This window comes from Balaenoptera borealis (assembly GCF_965194805.1).
Source record: "Balaenoptera borealis genome assembly, chromosome: 11".
Lineage (NCBI taxonomy): Eukaryota > Metazoa > Chordata > Mammalia > Artiodactyla > Balaenopteridae > Balaenoptera > Balaenoptera borealis.
Window position 1 is genome coordinate 2,869,400 of NC_138868.1, and position 19,301 is coordinate 2,888,700.

Here is a 19,301-nt window from a genome sequence, read left to right on the forward strand (position 1 = left end):
GCCAGCGTGGGTCCTGGCCGGGTCTGAACGTGGCAGGTCTGCAGTGTCATTCAAGGAGGGTCTCTGGAACCCTCGAGATGCTGCCACGTGCCACTCCATGTCCCTGGATGGCGTCCACGGGCTGGAGGTCCCAGCTCGTACAGGAGACGCACAGCCACCGACGAGTGTCTAGTTCTCTCCACCTGCTTACGTGCCCAGCACTGTCTGCCCGGCCGGGCCACAGGGGTCTGTGATTTGGAATTTTACCATTTGCCAATGCCTCCCTCTGAGACAGTGCTCTCATTGTAAAATGACCTTGATGCCGTCAGCTATGAAAATAGTGCCGTATAAACAAAAAAAATTCTCCTTTGGACCGCCTAGCTTTTCCTTTGGCCACGTGCAGACAGCCAAATAAGAAAGAAAAACCCGATTCGTTTGGAAGGTTGACCTTGCCCTAGGTGCCGTCATCCCGAATGTGCGATGACCTCAAACTTAGAGCTGCTCTAAGAGACTTGACTTTGGAGGGTAGTTGCTGGCAGCTCCCGATGGCCCCGTCCTTTACGCCCCTCCCAGATCACCCCTCGCCCACCGCCCTCCTGCGATGTCTTTTCCCTGCAAGGAACCCAGACCCTTGATTGCTGCTGTCTCTCTCTGAGTGTGCTTCTCTCTGCACGTCTGCCGCGTTTCCACATCTCTGCCCCTGTTTCCCAGATGGTCTGGATTCCCAAACACCCCTCACCATGTCACGCTTTCCTTGCCTTGCGGATGTTTTCTGTGAGGGCACATTCCCACTGTCACCAGGGCCCCCTAGCTGTCCCAGAAAACTCCTATTTTTATTTGTCATTAATTGATTAATTAATTATATTATTTAGGCTGTGCCGGGTCTTCGTTGCAGCACGTGGGCTTCTCCAGTTGTGGCACGTGGGTTCTAGAGGGTGCGGGCTCAGTAGTTGCGGCATGCGAGCTCTTAGTTGCGGTATGTGGGATCTTAGTTTCCCGACCAGGGGTCGAACCCGGGCCCTCTGCATTGGGAGCGTGGAGTCTTAACCACTGGACCGCCAGGGAAGTCCCAAAACTCCTAATTTTCAAAAACCCCCGTGTGAGAAGGTGCCTCTCGTGGGTACGCAGCAGGGATGTGTCAGTGGCATTCGTGAGCATCATACCACTGCCCTTGGGAGAGAATGCATAAGTTGCACTTTACACATGCTCTAGGGTGTGTCTACCCGCTGCGGATGAGTTTCAAGGAGCGGGGTAAGCCCACGAGACTCACCACGAAAAATCAAGGTACAGAGGGATTCCAACGGTGAATTTTAAGAGCCCTCCAAACAATACCCATTTATGGATAAATAAATGTTGTAACTGAAAATAGATGGGAGTCGTCAATCTAGATTCGTGATGAAGTTGCCTTTTCTGGGGATGGATGGTGATGTGATGATGTGTCAGTGACAGGCGGTTAGAAGGGCATTCCACCCCATGGAAGATGCCCCAGTCCTTTGACTCTCAAAACGTGCTTGAGGACAGAACGATTCCTTATTAACTATTAGTGTTCTGGGCCACGGGAACCTGCATGTTGTCGTGTTACTCTTTGCACTTTTCTGTAACGTAAGAGCCTCTCAAATTAACCACATCGGAGTCATGCACTCTGCTTGGCGGTGGCGATGGCGGGCACCTGAGGGTCACTGAGGAGGGACGTATGATAACAGAGACTGACATGCTTGGCTGTGGCCACCTGCACAGGATGTGGGGACCCCTTCCTGATCCTCGTCGCCACAAAGGCGGGCTTCAGCCTTCGGTCCCCTGGGCTTCTGCCCCACTTCGTATGTTGGTCCTTCCTTGCGTTGGTCCGGTCCCATCATGATGACTGTCGGGGTCTCTCTGCTCTCCCAGATGGAGACCCCCGCAGGGCACGACCCTGTTTGTTTCCCTGCAGCTCAATCCCTGGCATCTACCAAGATATCCGTAGGTGCTGTGAAATTGAAATGAAGAAAGGCGGGCCTCTGCCTTTCCAGTCTTTAACTGCAGGCCTGACTGACCACTCCTCCTGCAGGGCAGCGTCGGCTGGGGCTGCGGGATTCTGTGTACCGAGGGCAGAGGCAGCCGGGGTGGCTTCTCGAACTCAGAGCCCACAAGGCGATGATGTGGAACCCCGCCTCTGCCCCCGTTTTGATTTGCCCATGACCCCGAGAGTCACCGCCATCGTCACTAGGGTTGCCAGAGCCATGCTAAGTGCACGGACGTTTGGGGTCAGCAGGTGGATGGGAGCCGTAATGCCCTGGCGGGTCAGTCTGTCAAGCTCACTTTGGGACGTTTGAACTTGGTTAAGGGGGTCATGTGACTTGGCAGCTTTTCCCCAAGTGCTGGTTCTAACGTGCATGTGTTTGGTCCCCTAGAGACTCCCCTGACCTTAGCCACGCAGCTGGACGACCCCGTGGAGGTGATCAAAGCTCTCCGAAACGGCGGGGCCCACCTGGACTTCCGCGCCAAAGACGGGATGACGGCCCTGCACAAAGCCGCCCGCACCAGGAGCCTGCTGGCCCTGAAGGTACAGGCGGGGCCCGTCTCACACGGTGACGCCCCCTCCTCTGATCCCCTGGGTACGCCCTGCCCCACTCCCCATCCCACGACAGACACCTGCGGTGACCCCAAATTGTGTCCAACTAGAGCTCAGAAGTGTGGTCTGGCCCTCCTCCCCCCCCTCCTTGGTGTGGTTGCTTTTATTATAGAATCTGCTGTTCACAGAAAGTTATCTTTCCCCTTCTGATTCCGCCAAAGGGCTCGTATTTTCAGCTCAAACCCATCTCCCTCCATGGGAGGGGGGCTGCAAAGCCAGCCCTCCACCACCGAGCCAGCCTCGCTGCTGCCAGAGCTGCCCCAGACGTTGGAAGCTGATGCGGGGGGGCGAGGTGCGGACCTCACCCCCCGTCTTCCTCCCCCCACTGTTCTCCGAGCATGCTCTACTGGCCCTGGCTCTGTGCCTGTGGACACAGGGCGCATGCCCCCAGCCCATGCTCTATCAGGGCCCTGGCGAGGAGGGGAGGGGACCCACTGCTGTGGGGTGACGACCCCCAAGATGGTGCCTTTCTGTAAGGTAGACTTCTTAACTGCATAGCAGCTGCACACTCACCAGCTGGCTTCGTCGGTAATCAAGTGTTCGTGACAATGCTTGCTAGTTTTGCCAGCTGTAGGACGTGCACGGAGATGGTTTACACTGGACTTTTAGGTTCAGTAGTACAGCTTCTTCCTGCAAATGTCACCCTCCCCTCATTGCTGTCCGCTGGTCCACAGGGATCGGCCGGGCTCAAGCAGGTAGCGCCCAGAGGGCCACGTGTGCAGAAGGCCTCCCCACCTCCCGCATGTGTAAGCACGTGTGCGTGCCTGGCACCAAGTGCTCCTTTAGGGCCAGAAACTTCGTTGTCTAAGTTGGGGCCTCCTTAACTCCGGGAGGCCGGGAAAAGCTCGGGAACCGAGGGCTCCGTCACCCTGGCCTGGGGGAGCGTGACCTTCCTCTTCCTTCTTGATCGATTCACTCCCGTGAAGGGGGCTATGAGACCAGTGGCCACACGGCGGTGTGTTTTTCAGACGCTGTTGGAGCTTGGAGCGTCCCCGGATTACAAGGACAGCTACGGCCTCACGCCGCTGTATCACACGGCGGTGGTCGGGGGCGACCCCTGCTGTTGCGAGCTGTTGCTCCACGAGCACGCGGCCGTGAGCTGCCAGGACGAGAACGGCTGGCACGAGATCCACCAGGTGCGTGGGGCTCGCCCCTCACCGGCCATCCCGACGGGCGGGGCTGGGGTGCTGGGTGAACGCCCCCTCCGTAGGAGCCGCGGGCGCCCCGGTAGAGCGTGCAGGTGCTTTCTGAGCACAGGTGACCCAGCACAGGGCCCGATTTCCGTGGATGAGGCGCACGTTTCCCAGATCCCACCTGCAGCCGTGGCGTTGGGGGAATGTCGGCTGTAGTCGTGGCAGAAGCAGATCCACCTGGTGGCTCCGATGAAGAGTCTTTAGTGGACCGAGGGCAAGGAGAGGAGACACTGTGTCCCCGGAAGCGGGGACAGCGGGCCGAGGAGGAGAGCGCCCCGCGGGAGCCGTGTCGCGGAGGGATGCGGGGAAGAAGTACCACGGCGGCTCCATCCTCCCGCCCTCCCATTGGCTGAGCCCCGCCAGAGCAGGCCAATCACGGAGCCTAGTGGTGCAGGCCTGGAGGTCAGGGTGTCCGGGTGGAGAAGGGTGGATAGTGGGTTTGGGAAAGCAGAGGGGGAGTATCCGCACAGGAGGTCAGGGGGAGAGGCCGTCCAGGAGGTCAAGGAAGAGGCTCTGACGTTCTCTCGCTCGGCCTTTACGGTGCAGTGAATTTCACTGCTTCTCAGGCTGCCTGTTTCCCTCCACCGCCGTCACCTTACACACCTGCCCATCTGAGCAGGGTCACGCACCCGCCCACTGTGGTCAGGGGACCCGGCTGCTGAGGTGCAGCGGGTGGGCCCAGGTGGGCCCACCCCACCCCACCCCACCCCACCCCCGCCTGGCCTTTCTAGTCCTCAGTTCCGGTTCATCAGCGACCCCGCAGCCTGGAGAAGCATCCAATTCCGTCCTGTGGTGTGACGGGGCTGGGCTGGGGGAGGGGGAACTTCTGCGAAGCTGCTCACAGGACCCTCGAGCCCACACCCTGGGCGGGACCTTGGAGGAGCAGTGATGCCTGCCTGCCCGCTGGGCCTCTGTTTGCTCATCTGTAAAGTGGGCATCAGCAGGGCCTCCCACACCTTCGGGCCATAGAAAGGACGTAATGTTAGCAAGACCCAATGTTTTCCAGATAAGTCCAGCCTTCCTGCTTTGGCCTCTTGGCTGAAGCGCTTGCTTCTGCCTGGAGTGTCACGTCCTGGGCCCCCAGCTCCCCCACCAAGGCTGCGCACAACCCCAGAGCCCGCGTTGCTCTGTTTGTCGCCCACAGTGGCGCTGGGCAGTGGATGACGTCGGTACTGTTGGCTTTCTCCGTGCGGGGGGCGGGGGGTTAGCTGCTCAGGGGACGCGGGGGACGGAGGGCCCAGCGTGGACCTCGCCAGTGACCGGTCCCAGGTCTCCAGGGCTTCACTGAAGGAGGTGCTGGGAGGAGTTGCCCCTCCCCCAGCGGGGCTGTCACTTGACATCCAAGCATCAGGCTGGAGGCCGTGGTCCCGGCAGTGGGGCTCCCAGTGGGCACTGCCAGCCTGGACAGATGGCGTGGGTCTGCCCTCACACACCCGGGCACCGAAGGTGCCCCCTGGGCCTGGAAGAGGCAAAGGAGTAGGGATGTGAGTCTCCCGCTGAGGGTCTCAGTGTCGCACCAGCTTGCATCCTTCCGGAGACGTGGAAACGGAGCAGGAGGGCTTGGGTGGAGTGAAAACTCTGCGTCCCCGAGGTTTCCTGCTCGGCAGATCTCAAGTTCTGTGATGCTGTCTTTGTTTGGGTTCAGATTCGTCCTATGAAGCCACCGCGTTCCCAGGGGAGGTGTGGGCCCTGCGGGGATGTCGCTCAGCCTGAGAGGAGGCACGCGTGCCTCTCGGTGGATGGAAGGGTCAGTTGTGCGGGGAGCGAGGCCACAAAGGGCCTGAGAGGCTGGGGGCGGAGGGCAGAGCTGAAGGGCAGGGGCAGAGGCTCAGGACGCCTCCACCAGCGGCCACCTCGACTGGCGGCCTTGCCGATTGGGGGGTGTCTGACCCACCCCCCCGCCCAGGAATGGGCCGTGCTCCAGGGATCTGCCTCCTTTAGCTCAGCAAAGCAAATGAGTGCTGGAGACCCCGCTGGGCCTGGGGCCTAGGCCCATAACTGCTCACACTCCGTGGTGTTCGGGTGCCAGGCGGCCACCGTGAGCCGCTTAGCCAAAGCCCCAGGCGTTGCAGCCACCCCGCAGGCCCACGCCCACCCACTGGCACGGGTGTCACCTGCCAGGCCCGCTCAGTGTCCTGGACACCGAACCCGGCGGTGAACGGAAACACCCAGTCCTGTGGGTCTTACGTCCCTGTGGCGGGTGGTGGGGACAGCGAGACAAACTGATGTGAACAAAGATTACAGACCCACGCGTGCTCACACGCACACACACACGTCCGTGCACACATGTGGAGCAGGGCCAGCAGTGCTTCACGTCTCCCCAGGATGGCTCACCCGGTGACCAGGCTGGGGCAGGACGGGCGTCCCCAAGGTGTGGGCAGTGCCCTGTCCCTCTCCTCATCTCCGCTCACAGCTGCACTTGGCCGTCAGCTCCGCGGTGCCCTTTAAAAGGCCAAGCCCATCGTCACACGTGGACCCGCTGAGGGTGTGAAAGGGGAGAGTTTCAGGCTCTGCCAGCAACTCCCAAGGGGGTGTCCTAGCTCTGTTGGCGTGAGCAGCCCTGGGGGGCCATTCAACCCCCCGGGTGACCTGCGTGGAAGGAGGAGGTGCAGGACCAGGGGGACCCGGGTGAGGAGGGGAGGCCACCTGAGCACAGGAGCCCCACGTCATCCTTGTGACCCTCAGGGTCTCTGCACAAGGGCTGCTGGTCCTGGGTAGCAGGCCAAGCTGTGAGTCTAAGAAGACAGGGTCACGCGGGGCGTCCCCCTGGGCCCATCCCCCTAGCCTGTCCGGAGGAAGAGCTGGGCCAGGTCAGCTCCACACCTGATGTCCCGTTTAGTGATGTGTCTGAGGGCAGCCCACCCCGCCCCGCCTCCGCCATCATTGGGAAAGGAGCGTCCACAGAGCAGAGACATTTAACTCCGGGTTTCCTTGAACGCCTGAGCCCTCCCAGGACGTGACGGGCCAAATGTGTATACGACCTGGGAACCAAACCATCCTACCTGAAAACGCCTACGTTCTTTTTTTCCCTAGATTTATCCACCCTTTAGACATATTACTTTTGTTGTTTTGCAGAGTTCTCTTTTTGAACTCCAAAATGTGAATTCAGAGTATACTGTCCTTAAATGTGGGATTCGAGAGGGATACAGGGAGAGCATTTGCCCCAAGCAGTCACGGCACTGGGGCAGTGTCCGAGTCCCCCGGGCGGTGGGCCCTGCACCATACTGGGCACGGGGACGGTGTCCCAGATGATGGGACAGACCTCAGGCCTTCGCTGGCACAGATGGGAGCTTTATCGGCACCTTTTGGAAGAATCCCCAAGGACCCTGTATTTCCATATGCCAGGCATCTGCTCCTAAGCCCCTCTGTTAAATGTAGGTTTTTCTACTATTCAGGCCTGGTGAGGCCAACCCATCAGGAGATACCTGCCAGCAAGAAGATGGTTTGTTACTGACCCCAAGAAGAGGGGCACAGCCCACCACGCACGGCCACGCAGGGAAGGCAGAGGGGGGTGTGCGCGCAGAGCCTTTACTGTGGTTTTCGAGGGAAGGAACAGGTGAGGCAGGACAAACAGGCTGAGTGACCTCAGTGGCCCTGGGGCACAGGGGCTGCCCTGTTGTCTGGGACCTGCCCTGGGTGCTTAGGACAGGCTGAGGGGCCGCCTGTTGTCTGGGACCTGCCCTGGGTGCTTAGGACAGGGGTGAGGGGCCCTGAGTGTGAGGGCCCCATAGAGGAGGGGTCAGGTGAGGACTCTGCATGGCGGTTTGTATTTGGAAGCTGTGCTCATGGCTGCGTCCTTTTCCGTCTCCGGGAATCAGCTCTTCCTGGCAGGGCAGCCCCTTCAGGGGAGCAGCCAGCAAGACCCCTGATGCCAGAGCATCAGAAACACAGAACACAAGGCAACGGAGTGCGTTCAGCCCCAGTCCAGCTGAGTGACCCCTCAGCAGGGGGGCTCCATGCCCCGACGACCTTGGAGAGACCTTGGAGAGCCCTTTGGGCTCTCTTGTCTCCTCCCCTCGCCCCCCTTCCTACCTGTTCTCCCCTCCCCCCTCAACCAGGCTAATATTTCACCCCACTCCATGCTGGGTTGGCCTCACACTGAGTCTGACTCCCTCATCGAATGCAGGTGACAGTCGTGGCCATCTCGCTGTCTCTTGGGACGGCTGCCCTGAGACGGAGGGTGACCGTGTGTGTTGGGGCAGTGGGGGTCACTTTCTTCGGTGCCGGCTCCCTGCCGTGGTTCCAGCCCCTGACACCCCCTGCGTGGATTCTGGTAGCACCAGAGCTACCCAACCTCCGGGGTCCCCGCCCCCCGGCAACGCCTTTGGAGCTTGGAGGTCTTGAGCCCGGTTGTCCCATCCTGCTCCGCCACCCCGCGTCACCCGTCAGGGTGCATCCACCGCCCTCTAGTGGCGGGTTTCTTTTTCACGCAAGTCCTGCGGAAGCACCTGCGTGATCCAAGCCGCTGTCTTCACCTGCTCCGCCGTGACCGTCAGGAGGGGATCGTGCAGGGTGCTCAGTGAGGAACCTCGCACACTGCCGTCCCCCCGCCCCCAGATTATCATCCTCCGTCAGGGCTCACGTTCACCCAGCAGACGCTGTCCTCACCACCTTTTCACACCCCTCCAGCAGCCCTCGCAGACACCCTCGCTGGTCTCTGAGTTAGTCGGGCCCAGAGAGGGTGAGTGACCTGCCCGAGGCTCCCAGCGCGGCTCCCGGCCAGAAGCCTGGTTCTTTGTCCGGCCTCCAGGGCTCTCAGACAGAAGCCACCCCTCTAATGACAAGGCACTTGTGGCAGAAGGAAGTAGAGGGCAGGTGGGTTTGCATTGCCCAGCTGGACTGATTCTGGCCCTGCTCTCTTGGAGAAGCACCTCGGAGTTCTGGGGTCCACAACTCCCTCTGCATGGCAGCCGACAGCTCCTTCCCAGCCGGCTGGCTCCCCATCCTTCCAGGGCACCTGAGTGCCCGCAGCCTGCCCTGCTCACAGGTGTTGCAGAAGGCTTGCTTGGCTTTCCGGGGCGTTGCCCGGGACAGGTGTTTAATTGCAGAGGGAGGTCTTCACATCCAGCCCCCAGGCCCCGCGACTGGGGACGCCCATCTCCTGAATGCTGACTTTGGAAGATAACTTTTTTGAACTGTCTGCAAACCATCTTTCAACTTGTTATTCAGGTTACTCTAATTTTTTTCATTACAAAAGAAATATCTGCTCAACATGAAAGTCTTTAAAACTACGAAGAAAGATAAGGAAGGAAGTAAAAAACACCCAAATGCATTCCCAGAACATGGTGGGCCAGATTACAGGGGCTTCACTGAAGGTTTTAGTTGCTAAGTACTGTCACATCCACCAGGGCAGTGCCCGGCACCTAGCTCCGACCTGAGGGAGGGGGGGCTTGGCTGTCTCAGGACTTGAGGAAGAGTTGCTGGTGAAGCCAAGGTTCCTGAAGAGGACACCGTCCCCAGTGAGAGGACAGCTGCTTTGTCTTGTGTTTCCACACACCTTCGTGGGCAGCTATGCCCACAGGACTGGCCCACATGGGGCGTCTCGCTCCCTTCCTCCTTCCCTGATTCTGTCGATTCCATTTGGAGGATAAGTGAGATTTCCTCCTCTTGCTGTCAGTAGCGTATATTCTGGGCTGGGATTGCAAAACCCCCTCAACATGGCCTGGGTCACCTGAGCAAGTGGCTTACCCTCTCTGAGCTTCTTTGCTAATCTCTAAAGCTGGCTGAGTAACAATTCATAGAGCTCTCAAGACAGTTAAATGATGCATTGACTATAGCGCCTGGCATCTAGTAAGTGCTCAATAAGTGCTGGCCACGCCCCCATCATCACCACCATTGTCAGCATTATCATCTGGCCACGCCCCCATCATCACCATCGTCACCATCATTCTCATCTGGTCATGCCCGCATCATCACCATCATGGTCGTTATCATCTGACCACACCCCTATCACCATCATGGTCATTATCATCTGACCACGCCCCCATCACCATCATGGTCCTTATCATCTGGCCACACCCCCATCACTGTCATCATTGTCGTCAGGCCATGTCTGGTTTTGTCTGTGAGGAATGATACTTGGCAGTCAGAGAGCACTTAACCAATTTGCTCACAGGCCTTCACACTGGTCTCATTTGATTCCTGCAATGATTCTGTAAAGGATGTTTTATCATTTGGCCTTAACTTTGTTATTGGTTGCTATTTATTATTTATCATTTTCAAGTGAGGAGTTTTTTTTTGTTTTTGTTTTTTTTAATAAATTTATTTATTTATTTATTTTTGGGGTGTGTTGGGTCTTCGTTTCTGCGCGAGGGCTTTCTCCAGTTGCGGCGAGCGGGGGCCACTCTTCATCGCGGTGCACGGGCCTCTCACTGTCGTGGCCTCTCTTGTTGCGGAGCACAGGCTCCAGACGCGCAGGCTCAGTAGTCGTGGCTCACGGGCTTAGTTGCTCCGCGGCATGTGGGATCTTCCCAGACCAGGGCTCGAACCCGCCTCCCCTGCATTGGCAGGCAGACTCTCAACCACTGCGCCACCAGGGAAGCCCCGGAGTTTTAACTTTAAGGAAATTACAGTTTTTGGCCACTGCTCCCTCCCGCCCCTCTTCCTCCCTGAGCTCACCCCTGCTCACCCTCAGCCCTGGGCTCCAAGTCCTCGGTGCTTCCCCTGACCCCACAGTAAGGGACAGGCCCCTGGGGAGGTTCCCTCATGGTGCTCGCAGCAGGGTGTGGTCCTGGGTCTCTCTGTGTGGGTGCTTACTGCATGCTAACTGTTCTGCTGTCATATCTCCAGCTTGTCTTATAAAGTACATATTATAGGAGAAAAGCCTAAGTGTGGTGTGGACTTAAATAATTTTGCTTGTGGCACTGAGCCAAGCAGAAGCATTTGCAATGCAGTGAACTCCGCATTGCTCCAATTGCGTTGCACAACCCCAGGGGGCGCTGTTACGCTTGCTGTAAATTTAGGCTTGTAGATTTATCACAACAGGTGTCCAGCAGGTGGCAGTGAAGTGCTTGAAGGAAGGAGCACTCTTTTCCCTAATTTACACCAAATTATGTGTTTGGGGGGACACTCAGCACAGGTGGGTGAATCCCAAATCCCAAATCTTGTGGGGCGTCTACTCCAAATACTCGTGCCCAGGAGCTTTGCAGGCAGGAGACGTGGGGCGGAGCCCCACACATACATGCATTTTCCATAAAGCATCTCAGAAAAAAATGGGTAAGCAATGTGAGTGTAAGAGGTGCTGTTTTGTTTTACATTCTAGTTACTCTCTGACCTCTGTCAATCCTTTTAATCTGTCTCCCATGGGCCAGAGAGGACAACACCCTTTTCAAAAGAAGGACAAAGGGTTAGCACGGCTTATCTTGGGGGAGGACAAATTCTTACTTTGATAAGCTTTGAGGTGCTTATGTCAAGCAAGCACTAATTTCTTTTTCTTTTTTTTTTTTTTAACTGTGAATGAGTATTTAATTTCAAACTTTAAGAGGAGTTGCAAAAGAAATACAGAGAACTCCCGTATTCCCTTCATTCAGAGACCACATTTGAGTTTTTCCCATTGTCCCAATAATGCCCATTACAGTAAAAGGATCCAGTCTGGGATCCTGCAGGAGCCCTTCCATCTGGGAGACTTCATCAGTCTTCCCTAGATTCTCTCAAGGGACTCTTGAAGATTATGGGGTAGTCATTTTGGAGACTGTCTCCCAATTTGGGTTTGCTCAGTGTTTCCTCGTGATGAGATTCAAGTTGTGCATTTTTGCAGGAATATCATGGAAGGGACGTGTGTTTCTGGCAGTCCTGTTACGTGGCAGGTGGTGACCATTTGCTGTTATTGGTGGTGTTCACTCTGACCCCCTGATCACGGGGAATCTTACAGGTTCTCCACCATAGTTTTCTCTTCCCTTTGAAGTTAGTATTTTGTGGGATCTTTAGACTATTTTAGAAAACCCCTTTTCTCAACTCCCTCTCACCTGCTAGTTTTAGCACCCAATGGTATTTCTTGTCTGAATTAAGTAGTTAATTGCTAAGTGGAGATTTTCTACTCCCATCCTTGAGTCTCACACTAATTAGTTGGCTTTCTTTTATCAGGAGGAGCTTTCTCTTCTGGTTTATTTATTCACTTATTTGTAGCAATGTGGTTTCGTGGATTTCTATTTATTCAACAGGTAACCATCTGTTAATGTTGTCCCACTTTGGGTCCAGGGAGCCGCATCAAGATGGCCTGTGTGTCCTGTGGACACACCCCCATCCTTTCTTGAGCACTTCCTTTCCTTCTGGCTCAACAAGGTATTCCAAGCTCATCTTGTTCTTTTCCTGCCTCAGCCCTGGAATCGGCCATCTCTGTAAGAAGCCCTGGTTCTTTTGAGTTCAGTAAGTCCCTTACATACAAACCTTCAAGTTGCGAGCTTTCAAAGATGAGAATGTGTGTTCGCATGTCCAGTCACGTAACTTAGTTCCCGTGTCTGGCGTTATCTGCAACCTAGGCTAACTTTGTTGGACTTACGAACAAATTGGACTTACGAATGCCCTCTCAGAACTGAACTTGTTCATGTGTAGGGGGACTTACTGTATAGAGTGGTATTTAGAACCCAAGATCCGAGTATTAAGCGTGCTCACTGCTACCGGGATATTGCTGATCCCAGCCCCTCTCAGGAGGGGGAGTTAGGGACACACGTCCTCGCACGTCCACGTGTACACACATTTACTTTTTTGCTTTTCTCTATATTGAAAACCATGTGCTTATACTGATACCTCTTTTTCCTGTCCAGTACCACAGAGTTTATTCTGGTTTTCTCCTGCACCGGATTAGTAACTCCCTTTCTTTGACAGTGGGAAACCTGCTCCCATTTTCCTTCATTCATTTACCTGTTGCTCAGCCCCCCTGAATGCAGCCAGTCTGCTGACTGGTCTGGCCAGCACCTTGCTCAGATTCCCTTCACACTTCCCCATCTGCCAGGCTGCTTCCTCAGCAAGTACGGCTTCTATCACCTAACAGCCGGTGGTTTAAAAGAAGAGACGTGCAAAGAAGAACCTTTAAAAAAGTGAATGGTAAAATTTAAGACTGGGATTACAGGAGATTTTTTTGTTTCAGCACCTGTCTGACTTTTCTGGTTTCGCTTGTTTTCAAACAATAGGCTTGGAGAAAGAAGCCCTTGAGGGGGATTCTTTCCCTGACAGTCCGCCCAGAGTAAAAGGCTCTATTTTACCTTTTTGCATTGATCCTATTGTAACCCTTGGTGGGGAGAACATGAACACCATCCCGATGATGTAATGTAAAACCTCACAATTTCAGATTAACCAGGGGAAGAGGAAGGGTGAGTCTGGAGTGATTGTAAAAATGTTTTTTACGCTAACGCAGCTCTCTTTGTTTTTGACTACAGGACAATTCAATTAAGCCATAACACAGTCTTGCCTCCTGGAAGTCCTTTGGAGAGAGTTGATTAGCCAGGGCTCCTTCAATTTAAGGAACAAAAATCCCAACTCAAACTGGCTTAAGGGGAAAATGAAAGTTATGCCTAGGCTTACGTCCTGAAAAACCCAGGCACAGTTGTAGCTGAGAGGGGTCCACAGGGCATCTGTTGCTTGGCCTTGTGTGTGTGTGTGTATGTGTGTGTGTGTGTGTCTTGTTTTCTCTCTCCTTCCTTTAGCTCCCACTTCTCCCCTCCTCTGCGTTGGTGGCCCCAGCAGCTCCGGGCTTCTGTGGCTTTTTTGCTGGCCACCTTGGAGGAAAGAGAGAACTTCATTTTCTCAGTGGTTCTGACAAATGTTCCAGTCTCGTCTTCACAGGTCCCCAAGAGTCACTTGGGCATCCCCAGCCCACGCCTGTGGCCAGAAGATAGAATGTTCTGTGTCCACTGCAGCCGTGGGGGGTGGGGCAGGCTCCCAGACCTCTGGGAGTGGGGTCGGGCGGCCCCCGGAGGAAGAGGCAGGCGCTGTCGCCACAAGAAGGGAAGGCACGGGTGGGCAGGGAAAAGCAACCGTATCTTCGGTAACGATCTGCTCTGTAAACGGATGAGATGATTTTATGGCAGCACAGGGGTTGTAAGTGGATGTTTCTCAGGGTTTTTATTAAAGCTCATCCAATTACTAGTCCCCATGTCTTCCCTGTCATCTCTCCTCTCTATTAATTGGCGAGGTGTAGCTCTTTCTCGTGGACTGTGCAGAGGTGAAACTCCCCTCAATCTGTCTCAGTTATCGGAAAGGCAGGATTACTGAGCTCTTCTTCCTCTGGCTACCGTGCGGCCCAACCCGGACCACCCACAGCTGCCTGGCCTGGCCTGGCCGGCCGTCTCCCCGCCGGGTGCTTCCCCACCCTCGGTGTGAGCAGTTCTGGGTCAGAACCCCTGCTTCCTGCCTTTCACGTCTCCCTATCCGGTTGTCACCCCACCAGAGGGACGGTGGGTCTTATGCCCTTGGCACTGCCCATCACTGGGTGCCCAGGAAGTGCCGGTGGATGGGGTGGGGTGAGTCAGATATGACTTGCTTCCCAAGGTCAAGGGTTGCTCCAGCATCGAGCGGCATGCGCTGGACCCTCTGCTGGACCTGGACGGCAGCCCCCTTGGTCACAGTACAGGGCCCTCCCTGCTCCCTGTGAGCTGCAAGGGGTGGGGGGCAGCTGGCCTGGCCCCAAGCATCACTGGGGGGTCCTTTCAGGCCCCTTATTCATGTGACTCTCATGAGAACCCTGGGAAGAGTAGGGTTTCCATTTACACACGAAGACAGAGGCTCAGTGAAAGTTCTGGAAAACGAGGCCAGATCTGATTGACCCCAGAGCCCTGTTGGCTCATAAATCGCACATCACCTCCTAGAAGGGCTCAGAAAAGGGTGGGGCTGCCCCTTGCCTTGAGGAGGACAGGCGGGATCTCTTCCCAGGACACAGCTGGGTCCACGCACCGCTCCCGGCTGTTTTCACGCCTCCTCCCGGGTGGGGAGCTTGGATGAACAAGGCCTGGGACGGAGCATCCTGGTCTGCATTTCCTGGGGCAGGTCGCTGAGGCCAGGGGCAAAGACATGCCCTGGTCTCTCTGGGCTTCCCGGACCTCGGGGCTGAATGGAAGGAACGGGGGCCCCTTTGCAGACCCCCCCGTCGAACAGCTGGGCACAGTCCTCAAACCCAATACGAGCTCCTTCTCCTGATTCCCCAGGGGTCTGAGGTGTGGGACCTGGTCCAGAATGGGGGCTGGGCTGCGTTGGCCACACCGTTGGTTCTGGGGTGCTCGGTGCATCCTGGGTAGCTCCCAGTTCACAGCGTGGACTCTCGTTTCAGGCCTGCAGGTACGGACACGTGCAGCACCTGGAGCACCTGCTCTTCTACGGGGCCGACATGGGGGCCCAGAACGCCTCGGGGAACACCGCCCTGCACATCTGCGCCCTCTACAACCAGGTCAGTGAGCAGGGCGGCTGCCCCACACCCCCCATAACCACGTGGGCGCCGGGGCCAGGGCTGTGCTGAGTGCTTTGCAGGTGGATGTGCAGCTCCAGCTGCCGGCACAAAGTCCCACAGACGGGGCAGCTTAAACAGCAGACGTTTATTTCTCACAGTCCTGGCTGGATGTCCCAGATCAAGGTGCCAGCCTGCTTGGTTCCAGGAGAAGGTTGTCTTCCTGGTTTGGGTTTGCACGACCCCTCTCACTGTGTCCTTACATGTGGAGAGAGAGAAAGAGCACTGGTGTCTCTTCTTCTAAGGACACTAATCCTATCAGATCGGGGCCCCACCCTCGTGACCTCATTTAACCTGATCACCTGAAGACCCATCTCCAGACAGTCACATTGGGAGGTTACGGCTTCAACATAGGAATCTGGGGAGACGCACTCAGTGCAGAGTGGGGAGTGGTCCTCACCTGCTCCTTTGAGAGTGGTTATCCCTACTGTAGAGAAGGAAACTGAGTCACAAGAAGTGAGAGGAGGGTCCTGGGGCACAGCTGGTACAGTCAGAGATGGGCATCGAAACCCCCATGGCTGAGGGTGCAGACTCTGTGGTTATGGTGTCACACATACCCCACAGGGGGTCTCTACTGCGGGGGGCAGGGTGGAGCCATGAAATGGGGAAGGGTGTGGCTGACAGAGCCCCCAAGACAGTTATGGTGCCCCACCAGACCCCAATAGGACCACCATGAAACTGAGGTAAGCCTTACATCACTACAGGTACAAACATGTCCCCAGTGGGCTTTTTCTTTTTAATTCCTTTTTAATTGTGACTAAATATGTAAAACATAACAAACATTTGACTGTCTTAACTATTTTTAAGCATGCAGTTCAGTGCATTGACTGCACTCGCATTATTGTATGACCATCCCCTCCATCCCTCTCCAGAACTTTCCATCTTCCCAAACTGACACTCTGTCCCCATTAAATGTTCACTCCCCACGCCCTCCCCAGCCCCTGGCCCCCACCAGCTACTTTCTGTTTCTGTGGATTTGACTCCTCTAGGGACCTCATGGGAGTGGAATCACACAGGATTTGTCCTTTTGTGTTTGGCTTATTTCACTGAGCATAATGTCCTCAAGGTTTATCCACGTTGTAGCCTGTGACAGGATTTCCTTCCTTTTTAAGGCTGAGTAATCTTCCATTGTGTGGATGGACCACATTTTGTCCATTCATCCGTCAGGGGACATGGGTCGCCTCCACCTCTTGGCTGTTGTGAATAGTGATGCTGTGAACGTGCAAATCTCTCTTCAGGACCCCGCTCTCACTACTTTTGGGGACACACCCACAAGTGAAGCCTCGATGAGAACGATTTGTACAAAGCCCACAGTCTTCTGTGTGAGATGGACTGAAAACCAAGGCGAGCTGGGAGTCAGTGTGCTCGGGAAGCAGCGGGGGTGGGATGCGACTCCTGCCCCCAAGCATGCCTCCTAAATGACGGGGCGCACACCCCGTGCAGTGTGACCACTGGGCTACCGCATGGGGAGTGAAGCTGAGAGCCTCTGGTCCTGCCGAGAGGCAGGGGGAGGCCAGAAGTCGGCAGGGGGCCACGTGGAGGGGTGTGGGAAGGGGCTGGCTCCCCGGAGATGGGTTGGGGCACTGCTTCAGGGGGTGGTGTCACTTTCCTTGGTGCCTGAAGTCGAGATAGTTCCTGGACATCACTAGTAAGGGCTCCTCTGTCCTTTCTTCTTTTATTCTTCTCTTTCTCTGATTTCAAGGAACTTAAGGTCTGGAGGGGGGAGGTGTGGACACTCCACAGAGCAGCTGAGCAACATAGGGGTGGGGGGTCCACCACCTAGAGGAACAGAGGGGAAATCATGGATGAGGGTTACTGCCGGGGGCCCCTAAGCTGTGTGCACTCTGCTTATCCTCTCTCTGCCATCCAATCCAAAGCAATGGTTCCATCTTTTTGAGTGAAATCTCCAGCCTTTGCCTACACCCAAGTCCTTTCCCTGCTCACTCCATGGCTACTCCATCCCAGGCCCCTCCAGACTCTGTAATCCCACTTTGCTTCTAGCTATTGAACCCTCCTAGATTCTTTGCCCTAGAAAACTCCTATGCATCCTTCAAAACCCAACTGAGATATCCTGCCCTCAGTCAAGCCTTTCCTTGATGAGCCGCTGATAGAGTTAGTTGTACTTTTTACTCTGTAGCCCTTTGCAGTACAGCCAGGGTGAACTGCCCAGGATCAGGTCGTTATTAGGCCTTACCTGTCTTCCCTAGGGGCATCCCCTCCCCGCTTGGGCCCACCTTCTCAGGGGCATAAACCACCATCTTTCAGGGTGTCCCCTGCTCCTGGCACAGGAGAGCAGCTCAGCCAGATGCGGTTGGGGAAGAATTTCAGTTTGACTCCAAGGAGTATTCTGAGAGCTGCTGGCCAGCTCCTCAATGAAAGCATACTGATGGGATATGCACGCAGCTGGGGCCCTAGGTGTTCCAAGGCATTTGGATGTTGGAATGGCTTTATGAGCATGGAGAGATCTTGCTCGGCTGCACTAGAAAAACACACATCGTGAGCCTTGGCTTTGGCTGGTAAAACATCTGTGCCAACGTGTGCTTCTTAATTATTGCCTTACAGGGGAAAAACATTCCTTAATTGTTCCCAGTAGATTTTAAGCATATTTTATCATGAAAACAAAACAAAACAAAACCCAGAAAACCATGTTTTCTGTCTCTTGAAATAACGGTGGACAAGATGGTCTTTGAACATGTAACCTTTCTGTTAGAAAAGGTCAAGACGTGTCGGGAATCTGAATTCTGGGTTATTCATGGTGCTGGGTTTGACTGGTGTCACTCTGCATCCTCCAGATCTGTCCCCACCCTCGGCTGATGACTGCAGGGGGGCCCAGAGCTGCCCAGGGCTCTCAGGAAAACCCCTCCACTCCTGCCTTAGGTTAGAGGGTCCAGCAGACTTTTTCTGTAAAGAGTCGCTTAGTAGATATTCTGGCTTTTCAGACCACGTGGACTTCTTCAGAGCTACTCAGCTCTGCCGCTGCAGTGTGAACTTAACCACAGATGATAATGTGTGGCTGTGCGCCAATAAAACTTTATTTATAAACAGGCCAATAAAACTTTATTTATAAAACTTTATTTATAAAACAGGCTCCTTTCAAGCTCAGTCCAGGTTAGCCTGGGGGCCCCAGTTTGCCAGGCCCGGCCGGGCATAGCAGGCTGCATCGGTCCTCTCACCAGACGTAAGGTAAGGACACTCCCTGCTCCAGGGCTGAGTGCCTTCCTCCTAGCATGCCAGGGAGGCCCCGTCAGGGAGTGAGAGCTGTCCGCTCTCCAGGGTCCTGGGACCTTCGGGGCCAGCCTACTGCTGTCCAGCTCCACCCATCTGTCCCTCTGTGACAGCATGGGTAGAAGTGCCTTTGGTGGCATCTCCTGTTTAGGACACCCTGCCTTGCATTGTGTCCCAGGGGCCATCACAGAGGGTCACAGACTGGTGCTTGTGGCCCCATAGCCCCTGGACAGCATGTCCAGTTGGGAGTCAGCAAGTGTTCTGGGATCCAGCCTCATTAATCCCTCGTGCCCCTCCCTGGGATGCTAGTGTGACCTTTAATCTTTTCCCTCAGCCCCGCCCCAGCCGTTGAGGCATCTCACTGATGTACTAAGAGAAGCCGGTCCATTCGGCCTCTCAGTGTGATTCAGAGATGCATAGCTCCGTACACACTAGTGTCCTTGTGATGACCTGTCCGAGAGGAATGGAGGGAGGGATGGAGGTCCCTGAGCCTTTGTCTGGTGCAGCCGGCAATGGTACTTAACCCGAAGCCCTGTCCTCCCCAAGTCACCAGTGTGCTGGCCTCCTCGCTGTGTCCACTTTCTCTTTCTACATACATGGGATGTGTATGGCTGTGTGAGGCCAGGCTCAGGGCCAACAAGAGAAACCGCTCTGCAACTTCAAGCAGAAAGGGGTGCCATACAGGGCACTCTGGGGGGTAACGTTGAGAAATGGACTGTCCCAGGTGTGGGGACACAGTGCCTTTGGGTCAGGATGGGAGTCAAGGAAAGGCACTAAGAAGCAGCCTCAAGGTAGAGTTGCAATGCAGGGAGACGTGGCAGTCTGGGTTTCATAAAATCCCTCCTCTGTAATATGGAGA

The 19,301-nt window shown here is 55.5% G+C and overlaps 1 protein-coding gene across 1 annotated transcript in view; it reads left to right on the forward strand.

Annotated features, from left to right (window-relative positions):
- The window catches only part of SHANK2 (SH3 and multiple ankyrin repeat domains 2), a 478,101-nt gene that overhangs the window by 126,995 nt on the left and 331,805 nt on the right, over nucleotides 1-19,301 (forward strand). The window contains exons 8-10 of the mRNA XM_082342199.1: nucleotides 2,370-2,521; nucleotides 3,559-3,726; nucleotides 15,044-15,160. Coding sequence (XP_082198325.1) covers nucleotides 2,370-2,521; nucleotides 3,559-3,726; nucleotides 15,044-15,160 — 437 coding nt within the window. The remainder of the gene's footprint in view (nucleotides 1-2,369; nucleotides 2,522-3,558; nucleotides 3,727-15,043; nucleotides 15,161-19,301) is intronic.